Consider the following 26510-nt stretch of genomic DNA (forward strand, 5'->3'; position numbering starts at 1 on the left):
ATCTTAAAATTGTACTTAAGTACAGTACTTGAGTAAATGTACTTAGTTACTTTACACCACTGGTCTTCCTACTTATCTCTCTGTCTCTCTAACGCTATCTCTTTCTGTCCCTCTCTCTCTCTTCCACCCCAAGACAGTCGAGGCAGATGGACGCCCACCCAGATCCTGGTTCTGCTTGAGGTTTCTTCCAGTTAAAGGGGAGTTTTTCCCTTGCCACTGCTCTATATGGAAAGTTTCTTGAGACAACTTGTGATTTGGCACTATGCTAAAATGTAATCAAATGGAAATTCAATTGCTATTTGTCAGTGGGCACAAAGGGACATGAGAATCAAAAAGCCTCATGCTATAACAACTCATACAGCAAAACAAACACACAGAAAAACAGAGGTTCTCAAAGTAGGGTCTGGGGGTCCCCCAGGGGTCCTTGAGGGGGTTCAAGGGGGATCCCCAGCTAAATTATGGATTGTTGGGAACACTTAATTAATGGCATTTTTTACTTTCTTCTGTATTTACAATTTACAATACTTTTACTTCTCCTCCACTACATCTCAGAGGCAAATATTGTGCTTTTATTCCACTACAATTACATGAAAACTTCACCAGTTACTTTGTAGATTTTGATTATCATTACAAAATACATGATCTAATTCATGCCCATATATATTTTGGCCATTTGAAAATAGCCTATCATCATTTGAAAATAGCCTTTCATCATTTGAAAATAGCCTATCTACAATCTACAATATCTATATCTAATAATAGCCTATCTGTAGATCTGCTATTTTCAAAAGATCTTTACATTTTATTTTTGAAAACTTGTGACATTCGGCATATTGAGTGGACTACTTTCTACTTTTGGTACTTGTGGTACGTATATTTTGATACCAATACTTTTGTACTTGTATTCAAGTACATTTTGAATTCTACACTTTTACTTGTAAACAGAGTATTTCTACATCGCTGCATTGATACTTTTACAGCACCAGGAGGCGGTACTAATCGAGGCGGGGGTGGTTGTCTCCGCCCATAACAAAGCCACGAAGAAGAAGAAAGCAATAACAGGAAACGGTAAAAGTTTAGCAGCAGCAGGTTTCTGGTCATTGTGGTCAGTAGGTTTCTGTATGTTACAGTGGGAGGTAAGAGACGAATGATGGGGCTGTTAGCGAATAATAACAACCTGTTTCCATGTCTCCTCTTCCTTCTCTTGGCGGTGGGACATTATCAATGGGTAAGTTTGTTGACGTTCGCTTTTCTCCCGACTTAAAAAGATGACCCTGCTGTAGCTTATTATCATCATGTGAGCCTGTTGGCGTCATGATGTGTGATGGTGTTGTTGTTTTGTGTGCGACTTATGTTAACTCATAGTTTGTAAAAAAAAAAAAAAGAGGGCTGCTGCTGCTGCTGCTGTAGTTGTTATTATTATGAACCTGTCTTACTGTAGGGAGATGAACAATCATGTGGTTAGCTAGCTGAACTGTCGTCATAGCACGCCGGCTACAGCTTGGATAGCAGTATCCCTGGGGCTGGAATAACCAGTGATGGAAGAAGTACTCAATTTTTTTACATAAGTAAAAGTATCAATACCACAATGTTAAGATACTCTGTTACAAGTAAAAGTCCAGAATTCAAAATGTACTTGAAGTAAAAGTACTATTGTACTATACTAAGTATTGGCATCAAAATATACGTACCAAAAGTAGGAAGTACTCATTATGCAGAATGTATAGAACATTGGAAACACTCTCCACTCCAGTCCAGTAAAGTGAACATTCCTGTGTAAGTGTGCACTTAAGTAAATGTACTTAAGTTACTTTACACCACTGCCTCGAACACATTGTACACAGAGTGTCTTGTCGTCAAGATGCTGCTGGTTGGGATGACGACAACACTGTGGAATGTGTTGCTGTTCCCCTTTTGAAGTGACAGCCATCCATCCAGTCCAACACAAGAATTGACATTATAAAAATGATACTCTAATAGCAGTGGTTCTCAAACTTTAAAATTACTAGGTCTCCCCTTAACTCTGACAGTGTACAAATGGAACCAAATGGACCTGTTAGGGTCAGTTACAGATTTGTAAGGGTCCATTTAGACCCCCCTAAAGGAACCCACAGAGTCCCTGGAATCCACTTTGAGAACCACTGCTCTATAGCTGGCAATAATCCTCTGACATAATCCTCTGACACAACCCAACCTAGATAGATGGGTAGGTAGCTATACACAGTAACATCCGGCATGTTAATACTGAGAGTTTACAAATTAATTATAATCTCTTGAGTTACAAATGGATACATTTATCATTGATGATTTTACTGTGTGTGTGTGTGTGTGTGTGTGTGTGTGTGTGTGTGTACACTCTATTTGTGAGCACACATTATTTGTGATTACATCACACACAAAAAGACTGTCAATGCGTGAGGGTTTAGTGTCCACTCTAGCCCTAGAATGGCTGGGATATTACATACATTTTAATGTGTTATCTGGAATACATGAAATGTGCAGTATGTAATATCACAGCCATTCTAGGGCTAGGTCAACTCCAGTCCAAATTCCATTTGATTTGGTTGGATAATGTGATCATCGTCACTTACTTAAACATTGTCCTCACTCCACCTCTGTTTTCTTTGTTTGGGTGTATTTTAGTATTCATATCGATAACTATGTCAATATGTAGGTTAAGGCTACAGAGCAAATTCTATTCTAAACAAAGCTGAAACAGCACATTGGTTAAGTTGATAAGTTGCCAAACGTGTGATGCTATTTGACTGTTGATGGCCCAAAAATAGCAATGGCTTACAGGGCAGGAGACTGAGGTCTTAAAAACAGTATTCTAGAATGCACTGGCACCAGGTCACAGACTCTTTTTTTTTTTTTAAACGTTCATCTTTGTTTCACTGGTAAAATTGGGCTGTTTCATTATAATCAGTTTTTAAAATGGCTTCAATAAAAAACAAACAAAGAATGGGACTGTGGCTTAGTGATTTATACTAGGCCTATTAGCACGTACACTCATCAAGGTTCAATAATACTCTACAGCCGGCTGCTTGTAGGCCTGAAGACATGGGGCTTGTAGATTGACTTTGGAGAAATTGTTGGCAAAATTGAAGTGTGAAGTTATCTCATGATAGTTTACATTAAAGCATATTTCAAGACCATACTCTTGAATTTATCGAGACTTGACAATTACCTCATGACATGAAGCACACCTGTATGGGGGAAAACTCCCCTTACAGGGAGAAACGGCAACAGAAACTGGCTTAGGCGTAGTCGGCTCCCAGCCTGTTACCTGGATATTGTGCATAATGGTTGGTTGCACTTGTCAGTACCTCTGAAAAAAAGAAAACCTCTAGTATGGCATTTGAATGGTGGCCTTGAACTTGATTAGGACAGAGGGTAAGCGGTAGCCCAAGTCATAAAACATTGTGCAAGCAAAGTGAAGTTCCCTAACGCACCCCTCTTTTTTCCCTCAGAGAAATAGGAACACGTGCAAGAGGGCTAAAGCTGAATAGTCAGCTAACTGAAGAGCTGGTTTGACAGATTGCAGACCAGCTGCAAGATTCTTTTTGCAGCAGCAAACTTCAGCCCATTCAGATGTTTTATTTTTGTTAGGATAACATTTTTCCCCCAACAAATTATACACTAGTACAGATTTATAATTTTGTCAAGTATCAAAGCCAAATTATAGAGTAGTTTTCCCTTTTTTTAAGGAATCTTCAGTCAATAAAAGCTGCTAAGCACATGATGCAGTCAGCCTGCACTCAGCACAAATATTTGGATACCGCAGGTCTGTTGAGACTCGAGAATTAATGCCAAGCCATCAAGTAAAAAGTAAAAATTATTTGCAGAAGTACGCTTTTTAATTATAGACACTACAGGTTCTGTAAACAAAGGTGGAAATGAAACATGACCAAAGATAGATCTGGTTAAACGGTTATCAAGCTCACAATGCCTTGCACATTGTGAGCTTGTAGATGGTCTATTTTCTGTTCGCGACACGGCATACATCTAAGCATAACCCAGGTGAAACACAAGTGTAGCCCTGGTTTGGTCCTTTGCACAGACAATACCATGTCACGTGGTTCAGCTATGATAACGCGTGCTGTATTTGGGCTCTATCCAGGGCAGACATTGTAAATCATGTAAAATGCAAATTGGTGTTATGCTCCATATCTTAACTAGATAATTGTATTCAGTGTTTCTGTCCATTATAGCATCTTGGTTGAACTATGACACTGTAATAAGAAGTTGGAAATGGAGACTGTCTGCAGAGTTAAAACATGAAACTGCCAAATGGATTTGAGCCAAAAGCACACAAGAGAAATGATTGTCCAGTAATGTGTTGCCTTTTGTCTCAGGTTCAGGCCCAGCATTGTGTGTGGTATGGTGAGTGTGGAGACTCCAAAGTTCCAGGGAAGAAGTACAACTGCAATTACACTGGTCCGCCCATAGCGCTGCCTGCTGAAGGCAATGAACTTCTCACGGTAAGTAGCCCTCACCCCCCCCCCCCCTCTCAACACTGGAACCAAAATTCTGAATCATATTCAAGTGGCACTATACTGTATTTGCCTACCACTCATGAAGCTCATTGAGGATGTGTTTGGTTTTCATGTAGGAGCTGTGTCCTGGATATGTCTATGGAAACCAAAGCTTGTGCTGTGATGTTACCCAGCTCAGTACGCTCAAACGGAGCCTACAGTTGCCTCTTCAGTTCCTGTCTCGGTATGATTATGGCTGTAATGTTAACCAAGCGATCACATGGGGACACACTCCTACATTCACTTAAAAATGATGATAAAAAGCAAATTAAATAAATACAAAAATTGAAATGTCATTCAAAATCTTTAGTACTGTACAAGTGCCCATACTGTATATGGTTTATATTTTGAGAGGCTTTGATTTGCAAGCACCAAAAAATATGTCAAAAAAGTTTTGACATTATTTCCATGAACCTGTTTCTTATGATTTAGTACATATGTTGGCAAGTAGTGTTGTCCGTATTTTTGTTGACTCGCTGTCTTCATTTTTATTTAATGATTTATGGTCACACTTTAAAATCTTTTATAGTCTGGAGAGGTCAATGAGGACAACATTTTACACAGCTTGATTATCTCACTGCTACTGTGTGCAGATGCCCTGCCTGTTTCTTCAACCTGATGAACCTGTTCTGTGAGCTGACCTGCAGCCCCCACCAGAGTCAGTTCATGATGGCCACCGAGTTTAGCCCAGAACCCGCACTTAACAAGTCTGATGTGACAGCAGTGCAGTACTACATTGGACAGACATTTGCTAATGGTAAGTTCGTACAGCGGCGGTCTGGTCACGTATTGTAATTTTTCCCCTTTTCTTTTTCTACTTAAACTACTACTTCAATGACATTGGTCCCACGGGGGTCTGTACTTGATCCACTCCTTCTTTCCCTCTACACCAAATCTCTGATCCCAATTGCCGATCTACATGCATATACACGTTGCGTTGCAAGTGCCTAATTTTATGTTTATTATGACATGCTCATAATTGGAACCCTGGGGTTCATGGCATTAAAGGGATATTTCACTTTCCCCCCAAAATTGGGTCATTTTATCGTCTACTCAGGCTTTTGTGAGCCTACCAGACATTTTTTAAGTTGCTTGATGCAGTATTTAGATATTTGATATTCATTTTATCAGACACGCCCCCTTCCTATACAAACCCATTATAACTTCAAACTCCATTTTTAATATGTTAGATTCATCAAAAACACTCGTCATTGGTTCTGGTGACTCATACTGCCCTCCTATACGTGAGGGGGCCGTGTTTTTACTTTTTTCATTTATTTTATTTCATTTGTTTATTGTATTTAATTTGTTTCATTTTCCAAAAAATATATAAAAACATTATGAAAAAAGTAATTGAAAAAACACGGTCTCCTCACATATTAGAAGGACAATATCAGTCACCAGAACCAAGGACGGGTGTTTTTGATGAATCTAACATGGTTAAAATGGAGTTTACAGTTACAATGTGTCTGATAAAATGAATATCGAATATCTAAATACTGAATCAAGCAACTTAAAAACTGTCTGGTAGGCTCACAAAAGCCTGAGTAGACCATACAATTACCCAATATAAAAAAAAAGTGAAATATCCCTATAAGTGCAATAATGCCAAATAGTAATGAAAGGTGCTAGGTGCTATTGCTATGACATGGTCAGGACACATGGGAACAAGTTGTACTTTACTACTCGACACATTTATCTGTGCACGTCAGATGAATGTGCTGACTAGTAAACTACATCACTTCCTTACTTACCCTCATGCGCTCCCTCGTGCTACCCTGGGGTGACTAATGGTTGCTATTGTCCTATATTTAGCAAATGGAGCCTTGCTTTATATTGAACTTGAACTGTACATATGACCCCCTTGCTTATCAAGTCATGCTTTTATACACCTACCATGCAGAGGGGTTTTGCTTTCTTTTATCCTGTTGTGTTTTTTTTTATCAGCCCCATTAGTTCTTTATCTTACATGCACATAAAACATTTCCTTAATTTCTCATCTTTCTGGTTTTACCAGAATATACCCAGTTTTGCTAGAGGATATGTTGCACATATGAGCTTCAGGAAGTATTATCTCAGTAGGTGTCCTAACCAATACCAGGGTCTATTTTTTCTCAATGAGCAGTTACAACACCTCCAACCACTGCATTGTTGTTGCACAACTAAACCGCAACCTGCAGTGGGAATGGGGTTGTCGGGGTGGGGCATTGTTGACGTTCCAGGGTTCAAAGATAAGTTAAGTCTGATGTCTTTACATTTCGCAGCCATGTACAACGCTTGTAAGGACGTAGAGAATCCTTCTACCAACGTCAAGGCCCTGTCACTGCTGTGTGGTAAAGAGGCCAAGGACTGCAACGCCACCAACTGGATCCAGTACATGTTTGACATCAACAACGGCCAGAGTCCTTTCTCCATAATCCCCATATTCTCTGGTAAATCGCTTTTAGTACTACAGTAGATTACTTTGTTTTCCTATGTAGCCATCACTACAAACATGACTGCAGCAATATCTTTGAGAATGACATTACGCATACATCTCTGCTGTTACCATCATCACCGTGACACGTTTTGCTGTTGCAGATGTCCCAGTGTCTGGCTTCACTCCCATGAACAACAGGACGTTTGCCTGCACAGAGGGCCTGGAAGATGGCTCAGGTTCCTGTTCCTGTCAGGACTGCAACGAGGCCTGCGGCCCCGAGCCAGTCCCCCCTCCTCTGCCTCCTCCCTGGACCATCCTTGGCATCGATGCCATGTTTGTAATCATGTGGATCTCTTATTTGGCTTTCCTCCTCATCTTCATCGCCGTTGTGCTGGGAGCCTGGTGCTACAGGTAAAGAAACAGGACATACCAGTGACGTGTCTCTCTCTTTTATAGTGTGTAATCTATAGGTTATGGTGTGCGTTCATGGTTTGTCCTGCATGGACCCATAGCACACAGAGCCATGCATACTTTTCAAGGCTCAACAACAACAACTAAGAAGAAAGTTGGACAATATATTTTGACGTCGTTGTCACCTTTCTTTTTTTCTTTAGCTGTTTATGTTTAAACGATTTATATATTTTTCTTGCATACAGGAAAAGGACAATCATGTCTGAATATGGCCCCATACTGGACAGCAACAACCCAATGTCTCTGAACAATGACAACACTGACCAAGGTACAGTAATTTACTGTATGCTCTAAGTAATCACAAAGCAACTTTTGCGGTCAAACCTTAACTCTTTAACTGCCAAAAACGGGAATTCCCGTCCGATGGCTCTATGGCTATCATGGCCACGGACGGAAATGACGAAAATATATATATATATATATATTTTTCTTCTTTTTTTAATAATAATTAATTGTTTTTTTTTTTTTTCTTTTTTTTTTTTTTTTTTCTTTTTTTTTTTTAATCTCAAAGGAACTAGGAGATAACGCTATCCAAAAAATTGCTGCTCCATTCACTTCAATGTTAAAAAACAAACAGAGGAAAAATGCACCTTTTTCCTGGCACTGGGACGACACAGTCTGAAATAAGTGTGGCAATGAAAGAGTTAAGGGCCTGAATTGATTGATTGAATATTTTGTTAGGCAAAAAATGTAAACAGCTCAATTACATTTATAATACTTTGTCTAAAAGGTCCGTCCAAAAAAGTCCTTGCGGTCTTGTTTCCATTGGGGTCCTTGGTATTCAATTCATAGACATATATAGTAGCAACTAGGGTTTAACATTTTCCGGGAAATAGCTAATTTTAATTCCCGGGAATTTTCAGACCTTTTCCCGGGCTTCCCGGGAATTCCCGTTAAAGGGTAAAAAAAAAAAAAAAGTACCCACTAAAATGCATTTATATGTAGATACTTAAATAGCCAATTTTATATTGAGGTGCCCAAATGTCCCTATTGTGTCCACCTATGAACTTGCACTAATAATGACTTAAGTAGATTTTTTAAATCATATAAATATAATATATAAATATAATATAGTGCCCTGGCGGAGATCTGCCCTGTTGCGCAGCAGCGGGTGAAGACAATTAACTTAAACGAGGAGCTGCGCTGTGCACCCAACACGCACTCAAACAATGTCAAACTCTAGCTGCTGAAATAAACGTTCCATTTGTATCATTATTGACAAGAGAATTTGCAAAAGGATTATTTATTTATTGTCCATCAGAGCGCCGGTGAGGTCACAGTTTATCTCTACTTTTGTAGGATATTGATTTGATAGCCTAAACTTGTAATTTGTTTGCAGTTATTAATTTATATTAGGCTACTTGCTGGATATTAAGAATTTTGGGATGTTGGCTGTATGTTGTCAAATGTATTAATCTATATTTTGTTGTTGATCAAATGTCGGGTTTTGTAGTGTGATTTTGATGTGCACATGCATGCGCTGCCACTGACAATCAATGAGACAGACAGCTGTTGTGCAGTTCACTTGTTCTACTGGGTAGTTCTAGTAAAATGGTAGTTTGAACGTTCTAAAATGCAAGTGTAGGTAGGGTAGGCTACATTAATGATGATAAAAAAATCGGACCACATCGGTCTAATTCTCTCTCTCTCTCTCTCGCACACGCTCTCTCTTGCTCTCACTCTCTCTCTCCAGTCTCTCCTCTCTCTCTATCAAAAGCATTGCTTGGCTTGCGCGCATTTTAAGCTGGAATATAGGCTCGAAATCAAACCTACCCACTGTTTATGCAGCGTTTCACTTGATGTTGAATCTCAACTAGTCAACTGGTGTCTACTGTTTGACAGCAGAGGAAACGGTGAAATCAGCATGCGCAGGGCAGGCAGGGGGGCATCACGGCCACTTGTGTTTTATTTTGTTCATTACTGTTACATGATTCAGTGCGTCCCATATTGGTTCTCACAACGGGACGATGGGACCCTGCCCTGGTCGGCAACGCGGCAAGTAACTTGGCTAATTATAATAGTAATTCCTCCGCGCTGTAGATAGGCCTTTCTACTAATTAGTATTCATTTCTAACAAGAAAAAAAAAAAAACGGGATCCCGGGAACCGAAGTCAGTTCCCGGGACGGTAAATAACCTCGGGATTCCCGGGATTCCCGCATCCCGGGATTCCCGGTGTTAAACCCTAGTAGCAACCAACAGTTCAAAAACACTATATGTACAAACAAAAACAAAAAATGCAGAGAAAAACACCAAGGTGTTGTCAGGCAATCGGGCCATCAAAGCCTCTGTTCCCGATAATCTATCATATTTTGTGCTATTTGTATTTTGTGTGTGTGTGTGTGTGTGTGTGCATACAGTACGTGCGTCATGTGTGCAAGAGAGAAGTCTGTTCGCAAATGCACTTATTTTCTGGAATGCACTCATTTCTGGTGAATGAGCTGATGAGATGAGATTTTATTTGTAATCTTGGATTTAGCTTCTGTAGCAAGTTTTGTGCCTCATAATGATCTGGGTCAAACATGACAAACCAGAAAAAACTAAGACATAGGCCTACACATCTACTGGCAGTGGGTAGTAGTAAGAATTCAATCGCCTAGTTTTTGCCAGGTTTTCCATGTTTGAAAACGCTTACCGGTATATAATGCATAATATGCATGGTCATTTTGGTGCAAAGGGCCAAAGGCGTATAAAGTTATTTCCTCTCACACAGACACTGGCTGTCCGTCCTGTGCATTGCGTTTTATCTGTGAGAGATCAAACATCATCACCCAAACTGATCTCCCAACATAGTTAGGACAAGGCAGCTTGGTCTGTTAAGACCTTTAAAAGGCGACTTTGCAGATGTAAATATTTGACATAAAATTTCCCAATGTGATGGGATTCAGGTTAAAGGTCAGCTAAATTGCCCTTTCACTCGGCACCCTCTGATCTGAACATAATCCTGGTGTCTCCCTCTGTCTGTGTAGATGCAACATGGTGTGAAACACTTGGGGAGCGCTTTGAGAATGCCCTGCGGCTCCTCTTTACCGCTTGGGGCTCTTACTGCGTGCGGCAGCCCCTGGTGGTTATACTGTCAACCCTGGTTGTGGTGGCAGCCGCCTCGTCAGGCCTGGTCTACATGCGCATCACCACCGACCCCGTTGAAATCTGGTCAGCCCCTGATAGCCGAGCACGCCAAGAGAAGGACTTCTTTGACAGCCACTTCGCGCCCTTCTTCAGAACCGAGCAGCTCATCATCACCACGCCGCTCAACAGCACCTTCACCTTTGAGCCCCAAATGGGATCCGATGTGCCTTTTGGAGCCATCTTGGACAAGGACGTCCTACACCAGGTGAGCCACGGAGAGGGATCGTGAGCACAAACGATTTAGCGTGCTGGGCGGTTATGGGGGGATAAAATAAGCGTGTCTTCTCAAATACATGCTTAAAGGTTCTACATGATTAAGATCAGCTATCATTGTTGTGTTGGGTTTTGTGTTGCTCATTTGGTTCTTCTGGACAACTAGGTGCTGGATTTGCAGCTAGGCATCGAGGGCCTTGTGGCCGAGTACGACGGGCAGAACGTGACCCTCGAGGATATTTGTCTGGCTCCTCTGGCCCCGTACAACAATAACTGCACCATCCTCAGTGTCCTCAACTACTTCCAGAACAGCCATGAAGTGCTGGACCACATCAATGGGGATCTCCCGTGGATCATCTATGCTGACTTACACACTCACTTCCTCTATTGTGTCAGGTGGGAATGTGTTTCTTTGTGGTATTATTTTGGAGGAAAATAAAGTTTCATCCTCTGGTTTAAATTTCCTACAGATTTGAGTAGAAGTCTGTGAGAGGTTGGAGGACAGTCTGGTATGCTCAGCACATTGAATCTAACTCACTTGACATTACTGCTTACGGTTTTCCAAAGCGCGTTACATTTGTTTTTATTTTTGAGGAAACTATTGGTTTCAGGAAGGCATGAAAATCTATTTGAAAATTGCATGAGATAGGTAATCCAACATACTAAGTTAATTATTTTGTTATGAAAGTGAAAAGGTCAGAATTTAAGGTTGGACCTCAACAGCTGTATTTGAGTAAACACTGAAATTCTGATGCAAGAAATGGTGCCAATCATTCATGCTTCCTCATTTTTGTTGGCGCCTCTGTTGTCACACAAAGAGATATACAGAGAACCTGCAGTGATGGATGGTCTTATTATTAATTTCCTCAGATCAGAATGAGCTGCACTCATAACTGGGGTTGATTGGATGATGACTCGTTCGATAATGACTAATCTCTCCATGACTTCATGGCCTCTTTGTCTCTTCTTCTTTTCAGTTCTCCAGCATCCCTTGATGACATGACTGTCCTTCATGACCCTTGTATGGGCACCTTTGGAGGCCCTGTGTTCCCCTGGCTGGCTTTGGGGGGTTACGACGGTGAGCTGAAGTCACACAAATGGGATAAGGAAACGTTAACGGAGGATGTGCTACAGAACGTACTCTCTAAATTCCAATTGTTGCATCATTTTTGTCATATTTTTCCAAGTTTAAATGTTTTACTGCTCACACAAGAAGTCACTGTTTGGGTCATCGACCCCGTACTGGATGTCTTTTATTTATGAATACTTTCAAAGAGGTCAATCTTATGCTCCGTTGACACTAGTGGTGACAAAACAGGCCAGCTACATTGCTGCCAAGTTGCTGTTGGAAGTGTGGCTCCTTAAGCCACACTTCAACAGTATCTTCTGTAAATGAAAATGGTAGGGTTTAATAATTCCTACTCTGTTTTACGGAAAAGAGACGGAATTATAGGGAGAGAGAAGGGGAGTGGAAATGGTGAAACAAAAACATATGTTTGATTGACACATTGTGTCATTGGAGTGCTGGAAAAAGTTTAAGCCAGCTCAACATTTTCTTTTGTAGCGCATCACGCCCTTCACACAGCGACAAGTGTCGGGCATCGCTTTGTAGCTTCATTTTTCCTTCCAACCTTTCCAACATTAACACATTGAATGCCAATCGCGTAGATCTACGCGAACCTATTTAAAGCCGCAGCATGCCAATCGCGTAGAAATCAACGCGAACCGCCGGTTCGCATTGATTTCACCCCAGGTGCACTTTCGGAATTTTTTGATCCATTTCCGGTTCTGGTTTGAAAACCGGAAACATAATTATTTGGGATCCGGTTTTGCCGATCGCGTCGGCCCTCGTTCTAATGACGAAACTGAAACTGAATTTTCTCCTTGTAGTTTTTTCTCCTCGCATATCACTGTTTAACGTAAACCGCTCTAACTACAACCATGGAGCTCCGTTTGACACGTGGTTTTCACTGGTAGATTCAGTGAGATGTCGCCGATGTATACAGACAGTGTCTTAAGGATTTTAACAAGGTCTATGGCGACGTGAAAAAAACAAAAAAACAACAATAACACGTTGGCACTGGTGAGTACATTATGAGATTAACGTCTGGCATGGAATGTGTTAAAGAGCACCCCGGTTGAATAAATGGCTTTAATAGTTTTCTGAATACGTGCTGTTATCTGCATAGTAGTGTCTATGCTCAAAACTAATCGATAATCAGGAACCGTTTCCAGCCAATTTGCCAGACAAGAAGCATTTCAATGTACATTAAAGCACACCTCTGCTTTTATGGGATTCATCATCGTGGTTTGGATATGCAGTACATTGGCTGAAATAACCCATTGAAACATTATTTTTCTTTTCATTATGGCTTCTATTCGGCTGTGTTTATTACATGGCCTGACTGTGGCACTTTTCCCGTTCCTCCTTCATAGGCACTAACTACAACAACGCCACGGCTCTAGTGATCACGTTCCCCGTCAACAACTACCACAACGACACAGTCAAGCTGGGCAAAGCAAAGGCATGGGAGACAGAGTGAGTCATTAAAATCCATAAGAGAGCGGGCAGAAGTTGTTTATTCCCTATCAGGGCTACTTTTGCTCAAAGATAAATTCCTTTGCATTCATGTTATTATTGTGTGTATGTGTGTGTTTCAGATTCATCCGTTACCTGAAGAGCTACAACAACCCCAACCTGACGGTAGCGTTTAACTCTGAGAGGAGTATAGAGGATGAGATCGACAGGGAGAGCGCCAGTGACATCAGCACCATATTAGTCAGCTACATCATAATGTTTGTCTACATCTCCCTGGCTCTCGGTCACATCCAAAGCCTCAGGCGACTGATGGTGAGACTCTCCCCTTAGTGTTGCAATTGTCCTCGATTTTTGTTCAGTGTGTCATAGTGTTACCGTCCCATCCTAATGGTGGAATGGGTTCAAAGTCGTTTCGGTGGTTTGCGCTTTGCTAGCCAAATCACACAGCAAAATTCTGAGTGTTGATTTAACCCTAACGGGTGCATTTTTACAGCACACTCTCAGAGTTAACCCTTTATGCTTTGTTGACCGGAGTCCCCCTGGGGTCTACAGTATACTAGGCCCCTCCTTTTTAACACTAAATCTCTTCGCTGAAGATCTACAAGCTTGATACTTTGGTGAGCTTGTGTTCACCCCCGAATAGGGACGCTAGGGTCCATGTGTTTGAATCAGCACTCAAGGATTTGGCTGTGTAAACATTGAAGGTTGATTCATTCAAACGTCACTCTTTACTCAAACATGACCTACGAACTCAGAAATGTTCAGCGATGGAGTGAAACCAGCCTGACACGCCTGACGAGTTCTTGGAGCTGGTATACACAGTATGACTGATTTCATTGGCTTTGTGCCCAATCTAGGTGGACTCTAAGATTTCTCTGGGGATAGCGGGCATCGTGATCGTGCTGAGCTCCGTGGCCTGCTCTCTGGGCATCTTCAGCTACGCCGGCATCCCTCTCACCCTCATCGTCATCGAGGTCATCCCCTTCTTGGTGCTGGCTGTGGGCGTGGACAACATTTTCATCATAGTGCAGACATACCAGGTTACAAATGATTTCTTCACCAAAACCTTTGGGTTATGTACTGTAAATGTGACAATTTTAGGCCATCATCAATGTGTGTGTGTGTGTGTGTGTGTGTGTGTGTGTGTGTGTGTACACAGAGGGATGAGCGCATGCATCAGGAGGAACTGCACCAGCAGATCGGTCGTATCCTTGGAGACGTAGCCCCCAGCATGCTCCTGTCCTCCCTGTCTGAGACTGTGGCCTTCTTCCTCGGTACTATCACACTACACCCCCGGTTTTTAAACTGACACATAATGATGATAAGAAAAATAAGATAATTATTTTTATAAAAGTTATATAACGAAGTATGCTGACTTTGGCAGGAGCCCTGTCTGACATGCCGGCGGTGAGGACATTCTCTCTGTTTGCCGGCTTGGCCGTCTTTATTGACTTCCTGATGCAGATCAGCTGCTTTGTCAGCCTGTTGGGCCTGGACGCCAGCAGACAGGAGGTGAGAATGAATGTGGTGGTATTTAGGACGCGAACCCTTTTCTACCATGCCGTTGAAGGCACAAGGGGGGGCGAGGCTTCCCCTATTGGGCGGGCACGCGGGCGGGGACTTCTTTCCTCTACAATAGAAGAGTTAGGACATCACATTCTAATACAACCCGAATACCTAATATCAGTACCGGCCTCAGTAGCGCACCTCGCTAATCATTGGATTACAGATCCACCAGCTCTGGGAGTCTGGGTTTGCCTCCCGCTTGGGACAATACTTTTTCAAACAACCGCAGACAATTTTTTTCGCCGATAAAGTATAGTTTTGGACTATAACGGAGGCGCGCCGACTCAGCAGACCTTGAGGCCGAGGAGTCGCGCCCGAGCGCCTCCAGGCGCGAGTGCCCGCGACGACCGGCCGATGGTCTGCTAGTCGACTAAGCGCCGTCTGAGTTATGTACCGATAGGCACAGAATCGTAAATAATATTGGTGGGGACTGCGTTTGCCCCAACTGCCACTCACTGCACTAACTTAGCCCGCCAGCCCCGCCCCCTTGTGCCTTCAACGGCATGGTAGAAGAGGGTTCGCATTTAGGACTGTGGTGCTGAGGGGGCGGTGATGACTCACAGGAAGAACAAGGCGGGAGCCATTACAGGGTATCTGAGGTGTGCGCCCATTAGATGAAGTGAATTAGAAGGCCTGCAAATTGTAATAGCCAACTTCTAAGTGCTCTATTATGTTATCAGATGGGGAAAAAATCGAGTTCTACTTAATCCAGCATAATTTGTATACTCACAACTCCTTTTTCTTAACTAGATATGCCGCGTAATTTTTTTTTAACTTCTATATTATGGGAACCATTGTTTCTATAAAAGAAAAAAAACCTTTGTGATTATATAAAATTGTTCAATATATCATCGTTTTAGGGGCCATAAACAAGCTATAGAAAAATGTTCAGCTCTATATAGAATATTGAAATTAATTGTATTGTGGTGTGTTGTGTTTGTAGGGGAATCGTCTGGATATTATTTGCTGTGTGAAGCTTCCAGAAGGTCAGGAAGCTAAGACTGATGGCTTCCTCTTCCGCTTCTTCAAGAAGATATACGCCCCCTTTATCCTCAAGGAGTGGGTGCGACCCATAGTAGTAAGTAATCCAATGATGCTTTTCATACTGAAGAACATAAATGATGTTCAGCTCTCCCACATGCCTTCTATGTCTTCAGAGTACCAAATCGGGCTGCTCATTTTGCTCAAAATGTTTTGTGGTAGTTTAGTAGAGATTACAACGTTTCTGTAACCTCTCCTCCCTTTGTTTAGGTTGCAGTGTTTGTGGGGATGCTCTCCTTCAGTATTGCTGTGGTGAATAAAGTAGAGATCGGACTGGATCAGAAACTCTCCATGCCGGATGTAAGTCTGTGTAGTTCTCGTCAAGATCGTTGTCCTCGTACCTTGTACCTGAGAAGTCTCGTTGTGTTGATGATTTCAACATTGTGCCACTGCCAGACTGCAAACGGAGAACAATTAAATACATTGAGAATAACATTTTAGAGTTGGTTTTCATTGAGCGTTATCTTCCAAGTGGAAGAACGCGAATGTCCTACTGCATGTCAAACAGTTCAATTCCTAGACATATTTCAGATTTTATTTTCACATCTGTCATGTTCTGTGAAATGAAACTTTCTGTTCCTTTTGCCTAGAACTCCTGTGTTTCACTACTATACATACAGTTCTATTCCTAGACATATTTCAGATTTTATTTTCACATCTGTGATGTTCTGTGGAATGAAACTTTCTGTTCCTTTTGCCTAGAACTCCTGTGTTTCACTACTATACTTACCTTCCTCTCTTTCTGTTCTGTTTGCCTAGGACTCCTATGTGTTGCAGTACTTCAAGAACCTGACAACATACCTCCACACTGGCCCTCCGGTGTACTTTGTTGTGGAGGAAGGGATCGACTACACCAGCCTGGACGGTCAGAACAGTGTGTGTGGAGGAGTGGGCTGCAACAACAACTCCCTAGTCCAGCAGGTCTACTACTCCTCACTCATCAGCAACTAGTAAGAAACGAGTAACTATGAACCGTTTCAGTTACAACTGACAATTTGTTCAAGACAAAAGTTACCGTTTGTACTATGTAAGATCAGTCTATACTAAATGAGGAGATTTTGCAGACAAAATTGTTAGTAGGGCTTGAGTGGTTGATCAGACTAGTCAATTTAGCTGATAAAATGTAGAAAATGTTTTTAGTTGGATTTTTTTGTATCAATTTGTTGCAGCCCTGACTTCAGAGTTTTAATTTCACTCTTCATTTTGCTCGCAGCACTACTGTTGCCTTCACACCATCCTCCTGGCTCGATGACTACTTTGACTGGGTGAAGCCCCAGTCATCCTGCTGTCGATACTTCAACTCCACGGGGGCGTTCTGCAACGCCTCAGGTAAACCATTAACCCACCCGCCGCATTCCACATGCTCTTCTCCTCTTTTAAACCCTTCTGTCATTCTCTGCTGACTCCATATGTCACCCGTGCTTGTTTTTAAAAAGCAAGAGGAAGTTGTTTTCTACAATAAAATAGCCAAGTAGCACATGATTGACATTTGTGCTATTTAGTTGAAATTGGATTCCTATTATTAAACTTTCCCTTGTGATTTTTTTTTGGAAGGAAGTATGGACTGTTATGTTTAAGGTGTGAAGTGTTCACAGAGGAAATCAAGCACTCATTGGAAGCATCCTCTTGATTTAGTGCCCTGAAAAATGCTGTGATTTTGTTTTGCTCTTTTAATATTTGATTTAATATCCCCCCCCCCCCCCCCCCCCCACTAAATTACATAATACAATGTACTGTAGCTTTTGGGCTTTTTTTCCTTTTCTATCCAAAGTAACTTTTTAAGTCTCCTGAGATTCAGTCTGTGAATCAATGTGATGACTAACAGATATCCCTGTTATCAAACATACAGTAACTCTAGCAACAGTTTCAGCCCACATCTTATTGCTTGGTCTGGTGGAAATTCTGTGATGCTGTGTTTTCCAGTGGTGGATCCATCGTGTCTTCACTGTCGACCCATGACTGCCAGTGGGAAGCAGAGGCCTGAAGGGGAAGACTTCTTGCGGTTCCTACCCATGTTTCTGTCCGACAACCCCAACATCAATTGTGGAAAAGGGTAATTTGTGTTTAAATAATTATTATTAATGTGTAAGGTGTAAGGGTGCAACAATTTAACAACTCGATTTAATTCGATTTAATTGATTATTAAAATAAAAATGTGTGTGTGTGGAGGGGGAAAATTGGGGTAAATTGCTAGTCTCCTTTCTTCATTTTTTTCATCCAGTACGGCTGCAATAGTTAACCACAATTGCTGTGGTCAATTGACAGGTCTTAAACCAAGAGAGAGACATGACAGGACCACTTCTGATTCCTGTGATACCATTTTTTAATTACATTATGCTGCTTCCTTCTCAGTTCACCTTATTTGTCCACTTAAGCCCTATATACTTTGTTGTACATTGAATAGTGGAAATAGCTGATCTAACAGCTCAAAACGTGTCGCATCGCACCACGTTGTGAGGTCTGGTATTTTCACTATTTTTGAAAAAAATGTGAAAGAAATTTTAAAGTTTTTGAAGATTAAAAGATTCTGCTTTTGTGCTTCCCCCTAGTGGCCATGCTGCCTACAGCTCTGCGGTGCACCTGTATCCAAATGACACAGGTGTAGGAGCCACCTACTTCATGACCTACCACACCATCCTGCAGAACTCATCAGACTTCATACAGGCCCTGAAGATGGCCCGTGTTCTGGCTGACAACATAACGCAGGCTCTGGGCCACAAGGTTTTCCCTTACAGGTAAACCTTTTTTAATCAGACCAAACAAAAATGCTTAAACCAAGAAATCTGCTTCCAATCTTCATGCCTTAGGGACCAGTCGAAATTTACATAAGGGGGGGCATGGAGGAAATGTATGTGCCCTGATCTAAAATGCCATGACCCTCCCTTTGACAAAAAAAAATAATCAATGACCCTCCCCAAGTGATTACAAAAAAAAGAGTAACCCTCCCCGCCTAGAAGTGTCACGATATATTGTGTCACGATATAGCCTATCGTGGTATTAAAATGTGATGATAGGTATTGTCATGATGTCATACTGTATCGTAATATTTTTTTTATTGTTTTTTTAATAAAAAAAAAAACACTTTCTTTTTTTTTGCCGGTGAAAGTTAGGAGTTTTTACTGTATGATATGAAATGTAAAGCTTATCATAATCATAGTAATTATTAATCATGTCCTCCATCATATTCAAGGTATTTTGGAGAGAAATGAAACAGACTCCAGTCAGTCACTTTCAGTTTAAAGCACTGCAGAGGGGAGGTGTTGTGTGTCAGCTGATGCTCGTTGACGCTCGTTAATGTGACATGCATCTGCACTCTCAAATAGGCCTACATCTAATCTAAGATTGTATTATACTGTATCTGGTATTATAGATTTTTTTTAGCTGTTGGAAATAACTAGGCTGCACTTGGTTGGTAAAGTCCAGATGACAAAAATATGAGGTTTGTGGAATTTATAGTTATGCAGTCTTATATTATATTATATTTGTTATATTAGTGTCTATCTGTCCTCTGAAACAATGGGTTTATAGTTAGTGAGAACTTCACTTCTCCATAAGCTTGCACAAATGTATTTATTTGTGTGTACAAAGCACTTTGTAATTGTTTCTAACTTGCTTTATAACGTTATTTATAAGATGATGGCCAATGTTGATGATACATGAGAAAAGAACATTAATAATATATCATATCGATATCATGCCCAACATCATGTATCGTATTGTGAAATTCTTGACACCCCTAACCCTCCCCATCAAATACAACATGACATTTAAAACTGATATGTCCAATGTTTTGCTTTCCACATTGATTAGAACATTGCTGTAGTGTAGTCAGTCTTGCTAAATGCACAGTGTATCTGTAGTAGTGGTAGCAGAATGGATAGTGTTCTCATCTTACATGTGGGAAACCCATTGAATCCTGGTCAGATTGAAGAAAGTTGAATATTTGGTAACCAGTAGTTTAAAACTTTTGTCACTCTGCCCTTTTAATTATCAACTACAGTGACTACAACTACACTGTTGCCTACATAAAACAAATTAGGCTATCAATTATGGCCTGATGCTTCTGGTTTTACTTGTGGAGCTAGGCATCTATACACAACTGTCCATATAGATCCACATTAATCACATGCACAGAATTACTTCAAATGATTATGAATATCCAGTTATAGTAGGCCTATTTATAATGCATCTCTCCAATAACGCCTGTTGAAGTTTTGCTTAATTGTTCAACCACCATCGTTAAGACGCTGAATAGATTTGACTGGGTCGTTCACACTCGCTGTGCGTTGATGGCTTGTTAACGACCGTCATTGATTCTAAATAGACAAGGTGTTACTTGATTTGAATTCTTTGTATCCTTTGAAATGGAGAAGGGTCATTGACCACTGTTCTGCTGTAAAAAAGGTATATAAAAAACGGACTATTTTATCAATTCAAAATTGCATGACCCTCCCTTGGATTCAAAGTAAAATTAGCTGACCCTCCCTTGGACCAAAATTAGAAAGGCATGACCCTCCCCTATTTTCCTCCATGCCCCCCCTTATGTAAATTTCGACTGGTCCCTTAGCCTAAAATGTGAATTAAGACCTTTGGGTTGTCTGTAAATTGTCAGATTTCTATTCATTACAGAAGGAACGCTCACTGTTAGGGAATGTGAGGTTAAAGGGATATTTCACTTTCAAACATGTTTGGGGTCATTTTATTGCTACTCTGGCTTTTTTTTAGCAATTTCTTTTGTTGATCCCAGACAGTTTTAAGTTGTTTGATGCAGTAATTAGATATTTTATATTCATTTTATCAGACACACCCCCTTCCTATACAAACCCATTGTAACTTCAAACTCTATTTTGACCATGTTAGATTCATTGAAAACACGTCCTTGGTTCAGGTGACTGATATCGTCTTTATTCTTTTTTTTTATTCTTTTCATTTTACAATTATAAAAAATACATGGAAAAAGCCTTTGAAAAAGCATGACTCCCTCATGTATTAGAAGGACAATATCAGTCAGTTTTCAATTAATCTAACATGGTTAAAATGGAGTTTGACGTTACAATGGGTTGGATAGGAAGTGGGCGTGTCTGATAAAATGAATAACAAATATCTAAATACTGAATCAAGCAACTTAAAAACTGTCTGGCGTGCTCATAAAAGCTTAAGTAGACGTTAAAATGACTACAAACATATTTGAAAGTGAAATATCTCTTTTAATTTGTATGCTTGACTATATTATGACAGTTGAGTTTGTTTTGAAATCAAAGTTCAAAAAAATGACTACAAACATATTTGAAAGTGAAATATCCCTTTTAATTTGTATGCTTGACTATATTATGACAGTTGAGTTTGTTTTGAAATCAAAGTTCAAGGGTGCTTGACTACAAACATATTTGAAAGTGAAATATCCCTTTTAATTTGTATGCTTGACTATATTATGACAGTTGAGTTTGTTTTGAAATCAAAGTAAAAAAAAATGACTACAAACATATTTGAAAGTGAAATATCCCTTTTAATTTGTATGCTTGACTATATTATGACAGTTGAGTTTGTTTTGAAATCAAAGTTCAAGGGTGCTAGAGGCAATTGTGCCGTAGATAACATCGTTCACAACAACATTTATAGCCCATAGCAAATGTTTGACCGTAACCATTCACTTTATACTTTATACTAGTCCACTGTATCCTAGATTCCAGAACGTCTGCATACAGTACAGCACAACACTAACTGATGAATGGGATAACACAGGATAGGATAACACTTTATTAATCCCCCAGGGGGAAATTCAGGGTGCAATACATAGAAATGAACTTAATATTTTATGATGGAATAGGGTAATATGGCACTACAGTGTAGAGCACAACCAGATGAGTAGAGGCAAATGTTCAACATAAACATCCTTGTCAAGTAGATGGTTTAGATTTGCTCTATTATAACCTTAACAGTATAATTAACTTGGTCTCCTGGATATTCGTGATAAGTACATGCCCTGTAGGTCCTGCTAGCAAGCTTGCTTTAAATAGGCTTTAGGTGAGAGGTTGTGAATGGCAATGAAAGACAAAAAAAAATGGGATAGAATAAAACTTTATTAATCCCCAAGGGGGACGTTCAGGGTGGAACAGCAGCAGTGGCACAATAAGATAAGATAAATACAGCATTAAATGCAGCACTAAACCATACAGTAAAACGAAGATGCAATAAAAAGCTGTACACACTCACACCCATGCACATGCTCGCTCACTAGCACACTCATACAAGCATACAAAACAATGCAAACAAGAACCCCCCTCAGAGTGCAGATCCCCACCAGGCCATGTTGCCTACCCAGGGCTTTGTCAGTCATGGGGTGCAGCCATCAGGACACAAGGAAGTTTCGTGGGGGGAAATGGAGTTTGTACGACTGGTAAACTGGTCACGTTCGTGGCGTACCCTATGGGCAGAAGTGAAACTGTATTTGGAAGGGTGCTCTTTTTAGGGGCCCTTCAACATGCTAATTCAATTTGGGGATGATTAGATGTTGCGTTCGTGATATATGGGGGCAGAGGATTATTGAAGCCATAGAAGCCTGGTGGCCAAATCTGGCATTGCAATACTTCCGCATTTAGAACGCTACTGCGCATGCTCTTATCGTCTGAAACGCTAGTGCGGCTGTTCTATTGGCTCCTACATTGGAGCCAATCCAGGAAGTAGAGGTACTTCGGGGTGCTTCATGTGCTGGTGAGCAACTTTATTGAAATTAATAGGTGAATAGGCCGTCCGCTCTCTAGATATACGTATTATAACTCTATGGTAAGACCCCAAAAATGTCAAAACAAGGTCTTAAAAATTGTGTTTCCTGCTTTCCTGGGACCCCACGTTGAGCTCTGAACGTATGAAACAAGTCACTTCATGGTCGCTCCTGCTTATCCTCCCTTTGCTCTTCTCTCTCTATAGTGTGTTCTACGTTTTCTACGAGCAGTACCTGACCATCGCCTACGACGCGGCCATGAACCTGAGCGTGTCGCTAGCGGCCGTTTTCGTAGTGACCACAGTGTTGTTGGGCTTCGAGCTGTGGTCGGGCGTGCTCGTCAGCGTCACCATCGCCATGATCCTGATCAACATGTTTGGGGTCATGTGGCTGTTTGGCATCAGCCTCAACGCTGTGTCCCTGGTCAACCTTGTCATGGTAAAGGCTCAATGATTAGCTGGTCTCCAAGTGAAATATCCAGCATGAGGCAGCAGATCTGTTTGTTGTTCAGCTTTCCGCGCGTCACCTGTTTGTGTTTGTGTTTTTGCAGAGTGTTGGCATCTCTGTGGAGTTCTGCAGTCACATCATGCGGGCGTTCTCCATTAGCGTGAAGAGCAACAGGGTGGAGCGAGCCGAGGAGGCTCTGGCCCACATGGGCAGCTCAGTAAGTCTCATTGTTAGCCTCACTTATACTTACTGTAGTTGCTCGGTGGTGCCGCTGATCTACAAGCTCACAACCAGTGGTGGAAGCCCTGGCAACAAGTAACTGACTTAGATACTGTCTTAGGAACAGCACTGCCTGCCGTTACTATAGCTTTAAGTAGAACTTTTGGATTTTCATGCATGAAGGCAAGTGATGACGCCTTTTTGAGCCTTGTGTGAGCTGTGCACTGTGCCTTATTTGCAGGTTTTCAGCGGGATCACATTAACCAAGTTTGGTGGTATCCTGATTCTGGCCCTGTCCAAGTCCCAGATCTTCCAGATCTTCTACTTCCGCATGTACCTTGCAATAGTGCTGCTGGGGGCCACGCATGGACTCATCTTCCTGCCTGTGCTGCTCAGCTATATAGGTCAGAACCATCACAAGGCTTTAACAACTTAAACCCTATATACTTCTTCTATACTAGGCCCCCTCCTTTTTCCAATCTTTCCACCGAAAATAGCTGATCTACAAGCTCACAACGCGACGCATTGTTATCTCGTAGATTGGCTATGTTCGCTTAGTTTCATTGGACTTTTGACAGTTATGACATGACCAGGATAGGGACTCTAGGATTCAAGTGTTTAAAATATACATGTACTTGTACAGTACATATAATTTGAGACCAAACAATAGACCATTGACGTGGGAAACCCAACCCCCCTGAGTGTGAAGTAAGAGCAAAATGGCTGCCTTATGAATATGGGATATATAACATGCCTGTCATATCTACTACTACCAGCTGGACAACATCAACACAAGAATACACAGGGAATCTGCATTACATTATCATACGTCACACTTTCTGTGTGATTATCCTTGATAATTTTTAGGAATGCACTTTTATGAGTTTTTTTTTTATTGTCAAATAAAACTAAGCTAGTACCTCAGCACTTGTTACACTTTCACATGCAATCACATGATTTCTGCAGCCACAGTGGCTGCACGTGCATTGAATTGAAATGAGGTGAAGTGGCTCTGATGTCAAACTGTTGTTAAATCATTTTGCAGGTCCTTCCGCAAACAAAGCAAAGGTGTTGGCAGCCAACAAGCGCTACGCAGGGACGGAAAGGGAGCGCCTCCTCAACTACTAGCAAGCTACTTCAGACGTTGAACAATGAACTAACAATGAACTGGCAAAGACCACGTGGGAGTGAGCTTGAGCAGTTTCTGTGATTACTGACACACTCATCATCGCCACTACAACTATGCACGGATGTAACTCAGGAAACCACTTGGGAGTGAGAGGACCAGAGGCCTTGTCTAAGCTTAGAATTGTTGTATGGTATATTTTCCCCTCCTCTGTAGACTGTAGCTACACCACCATCACCCTCTAGGTCTATGGTCAGTTCAGACTACACTATCTTTGACATGAGTGCCACCTAGCTCGCCATGGAACTGCAATAAGACCGTGTGAAAGTAGGAGAGACGCTACCCTCAACACGAGATGACGGACGGAAGCTTTCAGTCAGCTCCATATGCTAGTCGCTATTTTCTTGCAGGAATCTTAAAAGGGTAACAGTTGACTGTTGTTGTTTTTTATATATATATATATACTGTATATAATTTATGTGTATACTGGAAAAAATAGAATGTGTAAAGCAAAATGTTTATGAAACGGTTTACTAATGTGGCACTTTTGTAGAACTATTTGATATGGTAAATACACGATTGAGTGTATCACTGTATACGCTAATTTAACTTGAACTAATAATGACGGTAATTACGATAATGGTAGTGATAATATAATGGTTACTAATGGTGGATGCTGAAGTTACTGACTGAAACAACCCCATCACTTTTTAGATCAAGGCGGGGGGTAAGAATCAGGATTACAAGGTTTGCCACAGAGCTCTAAATGAGGTCTAATGTTCAAACATTTACAGCTACAAAACAAAACTGATTGTAGAATGTTAGCGGGCTAACTGTGTAATCCTACATCTTGTAATACCTCTGTGGAAAGCTTTGTTCAAGCTATAACACTGTGTCATTAAATCTACTGTAAAGCCCCCTCTGGGGACGTTACAAACAACGGAGAAAACGTTTCAGACATGCCTTGCAAAGGAATTTGTTGCGTCACAAGGCACAAAAAGAGTAAATGTGTTCCTCTCAAGCGGAGCGTCCAGCTTTACATACCCTGATTCACTTGTGTCAACGCTCGGCCTCATGTTGCCTGAAATTGTGACTGTTGGATAAGTTGGCAATGGTGTGTTAATAGATTTTGAAAGGGGTGATATGTTTGCTGGAGGAGGTCGTAATGCGTGTGTGCCAAGGAGCAGTAGCATTCCTTTGTTAAAGCTGCAATCCGTAACTTATTTATAAAAGTTAGGTGTAACTTTTAAGAAAGCGAGGTGTCTCCCTACTCTAACATTGAGACATTTAGACCCTGGTGTTGAGTAGTAATGCCTGAAGCACATGAGTGCGATTTCTCCCTTGGCCAAACCTTTGGGATTCTTTCTTGAGCAGTAGACCTTTGGTCTCCCATGCAGGATACCCGGATTAGAATCCCAGGTTGGATTTGAAACTTACAGATTGCACCTTTAATTATACTTGACATTGGTTGTCCCATTTTGCAATTGTTTCATTTGTTTATTCTTATTTTTTGTTCTAAGTATGTGTCATACCTCATTCAATGTTGAGCCTGGTACTGGGCTTGGTACTGGGCAATCTATAAAAGAAAAAAAGCTAACATAAAATTGAAAGAATTAATGACTTATGCTTGTTGACAATGCAGTGCATCGTTGTGGGTGAAACATTTGTCCAGAAGCACACAATTTTACACAAAGGAGAGAAACAACCTAGGCTGTGGAGACCTTGTTTCTTTAATTCGGTTTTAATGATGTGTATGATTTAGTTCTCTACCTAGCCTTGTTTGTACTAGGTGTTATGTTTTTTTTTTAAATGGTACACCACTTTAAATGTCATGTTTTTCTTATTTTGTTTGGAATATATATCACCAATACTAATGCATCCATATTTGTTCTTTTTATTTATATCAGTTAAAAGGGAGTTCTACCATTAATCAGTGGTGGAAGAAGTATTCGCAAATACTCTGCTACAAGTAAATTCCGCTATTAAAAATGTTACTTCTCAATTGCAACGATGGCCCTGGCAGCCAACAGCAGCTTCTCCCAAGTCTTCCTCAGGTTGATGATGTACACACCATCGCTTTTTCTCT

At 41.0% G+C, this 26510-nt stretch overlaps 1 protein-coding gene across 1 annotated transcript; it reads left to right on the forward strand.

The window, feature by feature from the left end:
- The first annotated feature begins 1080 nt into the window (after positions 1 to 1080).
- Positions 1081 to 26302, forward strand: npc1 (Niemann-Pick disease, type C1). Its single transcript, XM_080439373.1, has 25 exons — positions 1081 to 1228; positions 4356 to 4481; positions 4613 to 4719; positions 5129 to 5292; positions 6800 to 6967; positions 7116 to 7365; positions 7611 to 7693; positions 10393 to 10757; positions 10932 to 11161; positions 11743 to 11843; positions 13202 to 13304; positions 13427 to 13616; positions 14162 to 14344; positions 14464 to 14578; positions 14689 to 14816; positions 15814 to 15948; positions 16122 to 16211; positions 16671 to 16861; positions 17125 to 17240; positions 17835 to 17964; positions 18461 to 18646; positions 22839 to 23070; positions 23183 to 23296; positions 23540 to 23702; positions 24344 to 26302. Exons 1-25 carry the CDS (start codon positions 1148 to 1150, stop codon positions 24424 to 24426), a joined length of 3834 nt encoding a protein of 1277 aa, XP_080295499.1. The 5' UTR covers positions 1081 to 1147; the 3' UTR covers positions 24427 to 26302.
- The last annotated feature ends 208 nt before the right edge of the window (positions 26303 to 26510 follow it).

This window comes from Gymnoscopelus braueri (assembly GCF_963280865.1).
Source record: "Gymnoscopelus braueri genome assembly, chromosome: 10".
NCBI lineage: Eukaryota > Metazoa > Chordata > Actinopteri > Myctophiformes > Myctophidae > Gymnoscopelus > Gymnoscopelus braueri.